Here is a 13,499-nt window from a genome sequence, read left to right as displayed (position 1 = left end):
TCAAGTGAGAAAGTGGCCGACTCGGAAGGGATCAAATATATATACATACACGGTCTAACGCTCCGGGGAAGTGGAGACATGGATAGTACTACTAGTATACTAATAGCGTCACGACATGTGCAACTACACCTGGCATCTGCCAGTGGGCAGACTCACACCTGTAGTCAAATTGAACCTTCAATGTTTGAACATGCAAGTTCCAGATGTCAAGTTCAAGTTTGAATGGCTGAATCATCCAGTCGGGAATGTACTACTAGTACATAGTAGGTAGTAGTAATAATGGATCACTAGTATCACTGCCAGAGGCAGTCCTAGACCTTGGGACCTCGGAGGCACTTCAAGTCCACTTCAACATTGAACATTCAAATGTTTGAGGTTCCAACATTGAGACTTTCAACTTGAATTCTTAAGGAGCGCTGATTCGTCAATTTTCATACATTTCTGTAGTAATAAGTACCATGGAAGAATGAGGGCAATTCTGCATGATGTATAGCATTCCATAACCAAATGTCTAATAGACTTCATGAATCGCCTAGTCAATTTACTCGGACGTAGATACAATTACAGCTTCTGGTATTCCAGCTTGCCCTCCAGCTTCTTCGCCTCAGCCACCTTCCGTACTGCCTTGTTGAAATCATCTTGGTTGATGGCATCGCGATAATCCTTGATAGTGAACAGACCACTGGAAAATGTTAGTCATTGTTTTTTCTTCAGAGGAGTTGTTAATAAACTTACGCTTCGGTCACCACGTTACGCAGATCGGCACCGTTGAGACCATCACTCATCTTGACCACGCTCTCGAAGTCAATATCACCATCCAATTGCACCGTACTAGAGTGAATCTTCAGAATCTCTAAACGGCCGACCTCATTAGGCAGAGGAATCTCAATCTTGCGGTCCAGACGACCAGCACGCAGCAACGCCGGGTCAAGGGTATCAGGTCGGTTGGTGGCCATGATGATCTTTGTCTTTCCCAAGTAATCGAATCCATCCAGCTGATTCAGCAACTCCATCAGTGTTCGTTGAATTTCACGATCCGCCGATGTACCCTCCGAGAATCGTCGACCTCCGATGGCGTCAATTTCATCCATGAAGATGATGCAGGGTTCGTGTTCCTTGGCGTAGCCGAACATCTCTCGGATCAATCGAGCGGATTCACCGATATACTTATCAACGATAGCGGACGATACAACTGGAATAAAGAGGACATGTTAGGATTAATGTATTTCATTCCAAGGGAGAAGAGACGCACCTTTCAAGAAGTTGGTTTCGATGGAACTGGCTACTGCTCGGGCAAGCAGTGTCTTACCAGTACCAGGGGGACCATAGAGCAGAACTCCCTTGGGGGGGTTTGATTCCTACTCGGTGGAACAGTTCAGGATTCTTCAATGGCAACTCGATAACCTCACGCAGCTCTCGGATCTGATCGTTGAGACCACCAATTCCAGCGAAATTGACCTGACCGGGATCCTCCAAAGACATGTTGTAGACCAAGGGATCAACTTCACGGGGAAGCATCCGCATGATGGTAAGTGTTGTCATATCTAAGGCCACACGCGTGCCCTGCTTCATCTTAGCCTTGTCGACCTTGGAACGACAGCCAACCACGTATCGGGGTCCTGAGGATGCCTTGACGATGACTAGAGAGTGTTAGATATATATGGGCTAGAAATTTCGAGAATTCAATGATGAAATGAGTTGCAGAACACTTACATCGTTCCTCATCTAGCTGCTTTAGCACTTCACCGATGATCTGACCAACACTTTGTAGTGCCTTGATGTTCTCTTCGGAGATGTCGAATTCGCGCTGGAGATCCTTGATACCCATACGAAGAGTCTTTAGCTTCGCCTCCCATTCTCGTAGCTCCAGCAAGCTCTTTTTATAATCTTCAAGGGCGTGATCCCGCTCGGCGTCGCTGGCGCCGTCCATAGTGGTTGATGACTGGGGTTCGCAGGGAGGACCGGGGGAAACAAATCAGAAAAATAAAGAAATCGGACTTGTAGATCGAACTAGAACTCGGTTCTCAGTTCTTGGATGATAGGAAACGCAAATCGGTGGATACGAGAAATGACTGCAGTCTGGGGGAGCTTCCTCATCATCCTAAGCACCGGGCGAGGGAGCTGCTGTTGATCACATGACATCGCGTCCTCTCATCATGTGACTTGCATCATTGTGTTCACTCCAGAGGCCTGAATTTACAGGCATTAATAAATTGGCGCCTTAGGCATTTAAGGTATATCTTAGTCATCTTAGTCATTTTGATGTTCGTCATCATCTGAAGCCGGTCGAACCTCCCAAGGTCCTGGATGCAACATAGAATCACTCTAAGAGCCAATGGAGAACTCGGAAGAGCTCTCCCCTGGCTGGAAACCCATGGAATGTTGACTAGGTAATTCAATGCAGAGTTTTCATCTCCTTCTGAGGAGTCAATCTATACTATGTAGCTTACAATCGCAACATCTGATATAGCTCTATACTCTGTAAAATGAAGAGGAGGAACTGAATTGAATCCGATTTCGTCATTTCTACTTAGAATAGAACCAACCCGAATCTACTAACGATAACATCATACTGGAATGTCCCGAGGAACGGAAGATCTCGCAAGCTGGAGAACCCGCAGACGGTCGGGATCAACCAGCAAGGACTGGAGAAGACCGTGGAGCCCCACCACCGCATTGGAAAGAATCGGAGGTCCAGGTTGACCTTTCCCGGGGATCAGACTGGGCTGAAAGGTATTTAAGATATCGGGTATTTCCGTATTCTAAGAATTGGATTTTGTCTGTTTTCAAAGTTCTGACCTGTTTACTTTTCCCAAAAAAAGGTATGTACAACTGACAGTTCCATAATAACATCATCCCACCCATACCCCGCCATTCTCTGCCCCTCCCAAGTTGTGCTCTCTCTTCCTCTCCTACACACCGGGTTACCAAAGCAAACAAGCATCCAACCAGCTTCTAGTTGGAATCCATTGCTGTAGCCAATAGTACCCTATTGATCAACCACATTCAACCCTTTCCCAATCCTCTCTCCGTGTTTCCGCTCAATCTTTTTGGGTCATCGGTGAACCTCCCACCCCGCCGTTAGTCACACGTTGCTGTGGACATAAACACCCCATCTCTGCCAAATTTATTTCTCTTTCCTCTTGTAAACTAACTGATTACCTTCATCATCAGCCTACTTTTCAAAATGCCTATCTCTAAGGTTCACGCCCGTTCCGTGTACGACTCTCGCGGTAACCCCACCGTTGAGGTGGATATTGTCACCGAGACCGGTCTGCACCGTGCCATTGTTCCCTCTGGTGCTTCCACCGGTATGTAGCTTGCCAGCCTTGATCTGAAGCTGTAAAGTATCAACCAATACTAATAAACGATATAGGCCAGCACGAGGCTGTTGAGCTCCGTGATGGTGACAAGACCCGCTGGGGTGGCAAGGGTAAGTAAAAAACCGTCTCCAATCCTTCATCGGTTTAATGCGGAGCTTAAAGCTAACACCAAGCTTGTCATTAGGTGTCCTCAAGGCCGTGAAGAACGTCAACGAGGTCATTGGCCCCGCTCTCATCAAGGAGAACATTGACGTTAAGGACCAGGCCAAGGTCGACGAGTTCCTCAACAAGCTCGACGGTACCCCCAACAAGGCCAGCCTCGGTGCTAACGCCATCCTTGGTGTCTCTCTGGCCGTTGCTAAGGCTGCTGCCGCTGAGAAGGGTGTCCCTCTCTACGTTCACGTCTCCGACCTTGCCGGAACCAAGAAGCCCTATGTCCTCCCCGTCCCCTTCCAGAACGTCCTCAACGGTGGCTCCCACGCCGGTGGCCGTCTGGCCTTCCAGGAGTTCATGATTGTTCCTGAGTATGTGACCCAGCTTCCCAAACTATATGCATAATCTGCAGAAGCTAACGTAATTTATACTACAGCTCCGCCCCCACTTTCTCCGAGGCCCTCCGCCAGGGTGCTGAGGTCTACCAGAAGCTCAAGTCTCTTGCCAAGAAGAGATACGGCCAGTCTGCCGGCAACGTCGGTGACGAGGGTGGTGTTGCCCCCGATATTCAGACCCCTGAGGAGGCTCTTGACCTCATCACTGATGCTATTGCCGAGGCTGGCTACACTGGCAAGATGAACATTGCCATGGACGTTGCCTCCAGCGAGTTCTACAAGGTCGAGGAGAAGAAGTACGACCTGGACTTCAAGAACCCCGACAGTGACAAGTCCAAGTGGCTCACTTACGAGCAGCTGGCCGACCTCTACAAGTCCCTGGCTACTAAGTACCCCATTGTCAGCATTGAGGACCCCTTCGCTGAGGACGACTGGGAGGCCTGGAGCTACTTCTACAAGACCTCCGACTTCCAGATTGTCGGTGATGACTTGACTGTCACCAACCCCTTGCGTATCAAGAAGGCCATCGAGCTCAAGTCTTGCAACGCCCTTCTGCTGAAGGTCAACCAGATTGGTACTCTCACCGAGTCCATCCAGGCTGCCAAGGACTCCTACGCCGACGGCTGGGGTGTCATGGTCTCCCACCGCTCTGGTGAGACCGAGGATGTCACCATTGCTGACATCGCTGTCGGTCTCCGTGCCGGCCAGATCAAGACCGGTGCCCCTGCCCGTTCCGAGCGTCTGGCCAAGCTCAACCAGATCCTCCGTATTGAGGAGGAGCTTGGTGAGAACGCTGTCTACGCTGGCAAGCACTTCCGCACCTCTGTCAACCTGTAAATTGCAGATTGAAGCAGCTTTTTGGTGATAAGAATAAATGCGAAAAAAAGACGAGATGGCTTAGTAGCTGATCGCGGAACGCCCTCTATTATGATTATGAATTTAATTAAGATCTTCTGAATGAATGATATTTTCAAACTGCTTCTCAGTATATGAGAAATTCTCCTGTAACCTGAATCAAACTTGATCATAGTCATAATCATGTATTTGATCCTTGCTCACCTGGGGCTGAAGTGAATCATGCTCATCGGGCATCAAAGGCCCCGGGATCACGTGCGCATCCCACTCTGCGATAAGTGTCCCACATAAAATTTGCCATCCTCTTTCTTTGTAGAAAGGTCTCGATCGCGGGCTTGTCCTCCGTTTTATTATATCTTTCAGCGCCATCACTGCGGTCGCCTTCTTCTTTCATCTATCCTTCGTACTTTATATCCCTCTTTTTTGATCAATATGCCGCCTTCAAAGTGGGGTAAGTTCTAATCGTTTTACGATTTCAAGATTGCCCCTCCTCTTTTCGTTATGCGGGGTGGCGCATTATAAATGCAGATACTCCCTCGTATGGGTTGTCATTCATATTCAGTTACTAAAATCTTATCTCTTTTAGACGAAGAGGAGGAGGAGAGCTTTGCGCCTCCCCCTGTCGCACCCCGTCGCAGATTCGATGACGAGGAAGATGAGGATGTACGATTTTCCCAAACACCAACACCAAACCTTGGAATTCTCCCTATATTTTACATCAGCATCTAACGAAAGGTCATTCGAAAATTTAGGTTCTTGACTCCTGGGATGCCGCTGAGGACTCTGAAGTAGAGCGCGAGAAGGCCAAAAAGGCCGAGGAGGCTCTTGCTGCGGCTAAGGCCAAGGCTGCCGCCAACAAGAAGACCAAGGCCCAGCGCATCGAAGAGCACCGTGAGCAGCGGAGGCAAGATGCCGACTCGGACAGCGACCTGGAGGATGAGACCGAGGAGGAGAAGCGTGAGCGTCTGCGCCGCCAAGAGAAGGATGCCGATCTTGCCCACGCCAACGACCTTTTCGGAGATGTCGACACAAAGCGCAACCGTGGTGCCCCCAAGGCCATTGTCATCAGCGATACCACCGACCCTACTAAGTCTGTTGACCTTTCTGCCATGCCCTTGTTTAAGCCTACCACCAAGGACCAGTTCACTCGCCTGTCCGATACTCTTCTCCCTCTGCTCACACCGCACTCCAAGAAGCCTCAGTACTCTATCTGGGCTCAGGATTTCGCCCGCAAGCTCGTTAAGGAGCTTCCTAGCTCTGAGATCAAGAAGATTGCCAGTGCTCTGACCACTGCTAGCAACGAGAAGATGCGCGAGGAGCGTGCTGCTGACAAAGGTAACAAGAAGACCAAGGCTGCTAAGACCAAGGTCTCTCTGGTTTCCAACCGTGACAACCAGCTTGACAGCACTAATTACGAGGGTGGTGAGGATGGCCTTGGTGATGATGACTTCATGTAAAGAGACGACCTATGATTATTTTGATTTTTCTTTGCCTCTTTGCGCCACAGTCTTCATTGCTATGACTTTGCCAAAAAAGAACATACTTAACTCGGAGAGTTTCAAGCTCATTCGAGGGTATGATACCATTATGGGTTGAAAGAATCAATTTCAATCCTTATACTCCTTACTTTCTGTTTCCCCATTTCCTCCTTTCAATACCTTCACAAATGTACATCCTCCCGCCCTGGCTTCACTGCATGAATTAAAATAGAACGAATACATGAGCCGTGACCTGCAAATTTCAAATTTATTAACGCAGTAATTATCTGCCATCTCACAAATTACTTCTCATCTTCCACCGAATCCACAGTTCATGATCAATTAACATTAGAAGTTTGCCACATGCCTGGATTACTATTAAGACATACACATCCGACTCCGCATGATTTTCCGTTGATTCTTAGATTTATTCATCATCCCAAGATATTTAGCCTCTTCTTCGATCTCAGCAGGCCCTTTCCCAAGATTAACATATCCCTCATCATCCAAGACGAACAGTGCCTCCTTGAGCCAGACACGACAGCTCAACTGCTCTCCAAATCGTGGAGAAAACCGCGTCATGGGAACCGTGGCGAGACGTTCTGATAGTGCATTGTGTAGCACTGGTTCCACGGATCCGATCTTCAAGGCTAAGACGAGTCGACGTAACTCAGGCATCTCGTTCGTTGGAGCTCGTTTATATTCCCATACTCCAGGTTGTGCGTCATCTGTCGCGTGGAAGATTACGCCTTCTGTTGCTGAAGTCGCGAGGTATAGTTCCCAATGGAAGAGGTATGTATCACCACGATCAAGCAGAGCGATGTAAATGGCATTTTGTTCAAAGACTAATGGGGTCACAGCGGCCATATTGGTGGTTTGAGTTGAATTTCTTGCAACGCACGACGTATAAAGATGAATGAAGACAGGAAAAGGAGTATTAAACGAATTGTTGGTGATTTTGTATCCCGAAGAAAAAGAAACGAGAGAATTAATTTTAGATGGTCATGTTCAAATTTTCAAATGTTTGATGTTGCGGGGTTTCGCCAGGACTTTATACACTAGTTCATCTATAGTCTTTCATCCACATCCGAAACTAGTTTATCGGTCATAAACAGTTGAATGCATGATCCATGTGAGCCCTGAAATTGACCCAGTAATATGGTCCACGGGTCGAAGAAATGTTGTCATCCGAATCACTGTATGCTATTTTTTTTCTTTTTGTTCAATTATGTCATTTTGTTTAGCTCGAATCTGAATACCCAATGTAACTGCGGGTATCTGCCCAATCCAATATCCTTTTGCTTCACGTTAGCATTAGGCACGTTATAGGGATAGCAAGGATTAATTGAATAGTGCAGACGTGGCAATCACTCGTGGGTATCAGGGAGACATTATAGTTGGCCAGAGTGAGTCTCGTGGTTTGCTTTAAGAGAATTGGATTCAATAAATCTGAAATTTGACCTATACGCCAAAGTCTGAGAAATGGGTCAAAGGCCCCAAATGTTGACCGAGAGCTGACATGAACAGCCAGTATTAGCTCAATCCTTGAAAGAACTCTTATTTGAATAACTGAGGAGTGTCATACCTGTAGAATCTCAGGAATTAACCTAGTGGTCCCGAGGTCTTGGATATGGTTCCAAGCGCTTCAAGTTGAATACATTCTGACCCCGTCTAACGCACCAAGAATATGCTATCTCATAATCTGGATAATGCATGGATAGATCAGAAATCACCTGAGATACACACAGAAGCGAACGCCACCCCCTCAAACTATGCCAAAGACAGATAAATCTGAAGACCACCATCACCCTCAATGCGGCTCTTTAAACTGGCCTTACTTCTCCCCAGACTTTCCCGTGCATCCTATGGCTCCCCGATAATCCACTCACAGAGCGTCAACCAGTCGATTCCACGACACAAACAACGCATTCACCTATCAATGTCTCCCCCCACACCGGTGCAAGCCACCATGACACCTGTCAAACGCCTCGAGGGTCCGCGCCCTTGTCCTCGTCTGCTTGACGCTGCAGATTGACGCGCAGCGATTGCACCATATTCCCGGATTAGCACAACTGATGTCTGTCGCTCTCTGAAGTCCGCACGCTTGGCCCTTCTGCGCTTGCGCTGATTTGTCTCTGGGCCCGTTCTGGAGAGGTGGGCTGCAGTTGGTGGGGGTTTAGTTATGCACGTTTGGGCTTGGAAGATTTTGTGACTTCGTTGGTATAGGAGTAGAGAGGGATTGGCAGTGGTTTTGGGTTTGATGCATGCCAGTGTGTAGAGTATTGCAATGGGCTTATCTGAGACCTGTCATTTCTAGTAACTTTGAGCTACTAGTATCTTGCCCTTGGGTTTAAACGGGGAGATGGATCCGAGATAAGGATGATACTAGTACTAGTATGGACATTCCAAGGTTTGAATGGATCGTAATAGCCATGATTGTAACATATGTTGATGTCTCAGTGGAATTGAAGTTGAATTTTTATTGAAATCTTCAGTAGTATACCAGCACTGACTCGGAGTATACTAGTAATAAGATTGACATCATGATGGCTTCAAGTACCCTGATCCCCGCATGTTAATTTTAACTATTAAGCAAAATAATAAGCTCTCGGTATCACCGATGGACTTCCCAGATTTAAATCCATCTGAGTCAATTCGTGTAGCAATCTTGGAACTCGGGTATAAACATGGCTGTCATCTGCAGCCTGCACATGTGCATGGTCATGTAGCGTCACAACTCATTATCGCGGCTCTGCAAGTCTCGCGTGGGATCTTTCCGGGTCTTTCCTGTACCCCACTGATCAAGTATATGCCAGTGTAGGAGATATTTCCTCGGAAGGGCGTCCGTCGTGCCTGGGTAGAGCGGGGCCGATCTTTCATTCTTTCCCATGGGACGTGGGATTTCTCTTCAGGATGCAGCTTGTGGTAGATTCAAGTTATTCATAACCTTTCTCTTTTCAAATCAAACGCCAGTTACTGAACTACTATTTTGATCAACCATGGTGGATGCACATGCTTCTCTAGCTTGTCCATCAATATAGGCATCGGATACTATGTACTAGAAGTACTTCTTTCAAGTTCCTGTGGACTCGGACTCCCACATATGCAAGTGCTGGCAGCTGATCTGCTTTAGTAGGTAGCTCCTAGAAGCTAGTGCAAAGACCCCTCAGGCTCCAGTGCTGTTGCCTTGGAAACATACTATGCGTTGGACTGGGAAACCCTTCCAACTCCGAAAGACACATGCGTTTCGAAGGTTGTCGAATACCCTGGTGGAACTGATTGCTTGACTGTCATTGGCAGTCAGACCTTTGGGGCTTCGCAAGAACAAGATAATGGTAGGTAGTTCTGATTTTCATTTCAGTGCCACAAGAGTCGTGTCGATAGTAAACAGGCGCCCTGATTGAGCACTTCAGAGTGAGGTAGAATCTCTAGGACTTCAAGGACATCTGGACGCATAGATGTGTTCAAATAGACTTCCAAGTGTTTTGGTGAAGAAAAGCCACATTTGCACTCGATGGACTCGAGAAAAGGGTAAGGAGAGGTTGCCATTACTATAAATGCAGGTGATGATAGGTAGTCCAAGCACTTGACTCACTCCAGGACTGATCAGTAGGAACTTGAAGTGATGAGATGGGTGATATGGAGATCAAGCGTGCACATGTGTCGAGGGCCGGGCAGGTGCTATGTACTAGGACGTATGTGTGCCCAGGTGAGACTCGGACTAGAGTCCTCACATGTGCATGATATCCATGCTCATAAGGAGTGCACTGGGTAAAGCAATATATACCCGATCTCAAATCTAGATTGATCCGAGGGCTACTACTAGTGCTGCTGATCTACAACCTATCCTAGGTTTGCGGTTACGAAATGAAATTCAAAAAGGTGAATTGAAAATAAACACATTGAATCGTGCTGGAGTGGGAATAGAGACAGTAAAAGAGAGAGAAATTCCACTCAGCCCCTTTTCTTCGCTCGCGTCAACCGAATATCAAACTCCGCCGGCCGACCCACACGATCCTGAGCACGTGCAAGGGGATAAGTGCCGGTCCCAACCCAGCCACGCTGCGGTGAAAACAAAAGCGACTTGCAAACCACGTTCCAGGAAGAAATGCGAACGCCTCTGATCAAATCGGCTCATCGCGTCCCAGAGCAAATTTAGGACTCAGTCTCGGCGGGCTTAGCCTCCTCGGGCTGCTCTTCGGCAGGAGCAGGGGCAGCCTCCTCCTCAGGCTTCTCCTCCTTGGCCTCACCCTCGTTACCATCAGAAGAGGTCCAGAGAGTCAGGTTGTCGCGGAGAAGTTGCATGATCAGAGTGCTGTCACGGTAGCTCTCCTCGGAGAGGGAGTCCAGCTCAGCAATAGCATCGTCGAAGGCCTGCTTGGCGAGGTGGCATGCACGGTCTGGGGAGTTAAGGATCTCATAGTAGAAGACAGAGAAGTTCAGGGCGAGACCCAGGCGGATAGGGTGAGTGGGAGTAAGTTCGGTTTGGGCGACATCAGTAGCGTTCTAAATTGAGAATGATCGTGGTCAGCAGGTGTAGGCCCGAGGAGGGTAATAATAGTATTCCGAAAATTACCTTGTAGGCCTCGTGGGCGGCAGTAGCAGCAAGCTTGCGCTTCTCGCCAGAGGCGAACTCAGCAAGGTAACGGTGGTAGTCACCCTTCCTGTTTTGTAGTCAGTCATCTAATGCATCACCGCATCACCACCGCACGTTCTCCAGGTTCACTTACATCTTGTAGTAGAAAACCTTAGACTCGCCGCTCTCAGCCTTGGGGATCAAGGCCTTGTCAAGGACATCCAGAACGTCCTGGCAGACACGCTCAAGCTCGGTCTCAATCTTCTGGCGGTAGTCGCGGATGATGGTAACATGCTCCTCAGAGCCCTTGGACTCCTCCTTCTGCTCGATGGAGGAGATGATGCGCCACGAGGCACGGCGGGTACCGACGACGTTCTTGTAGGCGACAGAGAGGAGGTTGCGCTCATCAACGGTGAGTTCACCAGCGATCTAAGTCAAGTTAATATCGGGATGCGACCTGTGAGAGGGGGTTATGTCATACGTTGGCGACTTCCTATACGAGACGGTCAGATCAGCCTAGATTCATCATTTAGAGACAGATAAGATATATAACGAACCTTCATGTAAGTAACCATTTCTAGAACGATAAGTTCCGTGTTAGCCTATCCAGTTTTCACAACAATGTTCATCCCGTGTGAGTCTCACCATCGTAGCGCTCGGCCTGCTCGCAGAGCCGCGCGAGGAACGTCTTGCTGGTGAGGGGGTCAGTATTTCCAACAGAAAAAAAGAATACCGAGATCGATGAAATGCTTACTTGTCACGCTGCATAATAACAAGAAAAACGCGTTAGCCGATGACCAGATATCAAGTAAAAGAAAGTTGGATGTGGGAATGCGATGGGCGGTGACGACTCAGCACGCGCCCGATGGAGGGGTTGGATTGAGGGGGGGGGGAGAAGAGACAGGGTGTACACATACCTCGTTTTCCATGATGACTGTAGATCGAAAAGGTTTGGGGGAGATTTGAAGAAGAGAAGAAAAAAAAAACTGGAGATGGAAGCGGAGATGCAGAAGAAGAAGGTGAGGAGGACCAAGTGGGGGTGAGAAGAGAGAGAGGGAGCGAGGGAGTTTGGGGGAGAATCATAACAATACAGAATTACACCGTACCGGGTACCTGGACTTCCATGCTGATTCTCTTACTGATGCCTTGTACCATGTACACTAAAATCGATGCCCATTATTACTTCTAGGTGGAAATCACATAATACTTTATTTGGTGAAACTAGGCAGAGTTTTATCTTAATTCTATATTGTTTTATTTTCTTATATAGGTAGATTCCAAGGTTCCATTATTTATCATATTTCACCTTCCCTTGTATAGTCTCTCACCTTGTCGCACATCATTCAAATGTAAATTCCCGTATTTAATGGTACCAGGGACTTCGTTACGGTTACGAAGATCGTTCCAAATGACTGTGGAGACTCTAGACTCTCCTGACCGTTCATAGTCTATGGAGTTGACTCCTTTTTTTGCAAGAGTCAAGACTATTTATAAAAGGAGTCATGAAGATAGATGAATGGGATATGGTTAAAGTGGGGGGGCAAAGATGAACAGGTGACAATGATGCAACGTATAGAATCTTCCAGCATAAGATAGTAACCAAGTCCAAGTACAGTGCCAGGTGTACAGTATGATGTCGTTGATCATAGTTGATCATACTACTCCGTAGTTGAACACAGTTTACGATCTGGCTACTACATGGTCTACACCCCGGAAGGCCCACATGTGTATGTACATTTATGTTTCTTTGTTTTTATCCCAGTTCGATCTTGTAGCAGGTGATTTCTTATCTGGTATTCTATGAATCTCATTGGTTCATCTATACTATACAGGTGACTTAAATCACACTGCATTTAAGTGCATTTTCCCTTATATTGGCCAGTTGGTGACAATAGTCGTGTGCTCATCTGGACTGGTCAATTCACAAATACAACCAAGTGCTATTTATGTCTAGATAATTTCAACCAGGGGCAAAATCAATTATCCCGAGATTAAATCCTTGAAATCTTAAAAATAGAATCTCGTTGTCCTTTTTCTCTTCTTTTCTCTCCCCCTTTAACAATTGTATCATGTGACTGGATAATGGGGATAGGGGACATTTTAATTGGCTCTAGTCTAACAACCACTTTGCACCAGTTGACGCTCGGGTTTGGGCTCAATATGGAAGTAAAGCGCTTCATGTTACATTCCAAGGCAGGAAATACGAAGAATGAAATACGATAATTTCAACTTAGTGCCTGACATTTGAAAGTTCCCTATCAAAATAACACGTGCAGCAGAACTGGAAACAAAGGGAAAGTAGTAGTTGATAGTCAGTATCAAAGTCAGTGTTTTTCTTTTTTTCCCCCTCGTAAAATGTTGAGGTCCGGTGGATTCAGCACCAATAGTATCAAGATTGATAGAAGTTTTGTCACAAATCACATCAGGTCCCAGTCAATCGCCAGGGAACACGTGGCTAAACTACTTATTGCATAAATAGAGTCTGAATTACCGATATCTCCCAGCAAATGTCACCTGGGTAGTCTGCCTACAGATAGAATAGTTGCATATGATCCCGGTCAATCAAAACATCCTGGCTAGGCCCTGCTCATGATGAAAAAGTGGATGAGCTAGATTCAGCCCTACAGGAAACGAATGAATCGCATGCACAAGTTGCCACTCATTAGAAGATCATCTGCAGAGACCGTTCACCCACTGCCTATTCTGTAATAGGTGCTGC

General features: G+C 47.1%; 5 protein-coding genes across 5 annotated transcripts; 2 read left to right on the top strand and 3 right to left on the bottom strand.

The window, feature by feature from the left end:
* Positions 1-561: 561 nt before the first annotated feature.
* rpt4 (proteasome regulatory particle base subunit RPT4) lies at positions 562-1,930 on the bottom strand (the record flags this gene model as incomplete). The annotated part of the gene is made up of 5 exons (XM_057085285.1): positions 562-682; positions 736-1,192; positions 1,253-1,340; positions 1,363-1,640; positions 1,714-1,930. The coding sequence occupies 5 exons, from the start codon at positions 1,928-1,930 to the stop codon at positions 562-564; spliced, it is 1,161 nt and encodes a 386-aa protein (XP_056951434.1).
* A 1,257-nt stretch (positions 1,931-3,187) lies between these two features.
* aspf22 (enolase acuN) lies at positions 3,188-4,708 on the top strand (the record flags this gene model as incomplete). Its single annotated transcript, XM_057085284.1, has 4 exons — positions 3,188-3,311; positions 3,377-3,433; positions 3,508-3,847; positions 3,913-4,708. The coding sequence occupies 4 exons, from the start codon at positions 3,188-3,190 to the stop codon at positions 4,706-4,708; spliced, it is 1,317 nt and encodes a 438-aa protein (XP_056951433.1).
* Positions 4,709-5,158: 450 nt separating this feature from the next.
* N7483_001846 (eukaryotic translation initiation factor 3 subunit J) lies at positions 5,159-6,183 on the top strand (the record flags this gene model as incomplete). The annotated part of the gene is made up of 3 exons (XM_057085283.1): positions 5,159-5,177; positions 5,313-5,389; positions 5,479-6,183. 3 exons carry the CDS (start codon positions 5,159-5,161, stop codon positions 6,181-6,183), a joined length of 801 nt encoding a protein of 266 aa, XP_056951432.1.
* Positions 6,184-6,582: 399 nt separating this feature from the next.
* On the bottom strand, positions 6,583-7,071 carry N7483_001845 (uncharacterized protein; the record flags this gene model as incomplete). Its single annotated transcript, XM_057085282.1, has 1 exon — positions 6,583-7,071. One exon carries the CDS (start codon positions 7,069-7,071, stop codon positions 6,583-6,585), a length of 489 nt encoding a protein of 162 aa, XP_056951431.1.
* A 3,288-nt stretch (positions 7,072-10,359) lies between these two features.
* Positions 10,360-11,709, bottom strand: N7483_001844 (14-3-3 adaptor artA-like protein; the record flags this gene model as incomplete). The annotated part of the gene is made up of 8 exons (XM_057085281.1): positions 10,360-10,710; positions 10,781-10,868; positions 10,935-11,209; positions 11,262-11,273; positions 11,338-11,357; positions 11,426-11,472; positions 11,535-11,542; positions 11,698-11,709. The coding sequence occupies 8 exons, from the start codon at positions 11,707-11,709 to the stop codon at positions 10,360-10,362; spliced, it is 813 nt and encodes a 270-aa protein (XP_056951430.1).
* Positions 11,710-13,499: the final 1,790 nt, after the last annotated feature.

Source organism: Penicillium malachiteum (assembly GCF_028827825.1).
Source record: "Penicillium malachiteum strain IBT 17515 chromosome Unknown utg000001l:1.0-8184562.0:1.0-8186909.0, whole genome shotgun sequence".
In the NCBI taxonomy this organism is placed as follows: domain Eukaryota; kingdom Fungi; phylum Ascomycota; class Eurotiomycetes; order Eurotiales; family Aspergillaceae; genus Penicillium; species Penicillium malachiteum.
Note: the sequence above shows the minus strand (reverse complement) of the source record. Positions and strands in the feature narration are given on the sequence as shown.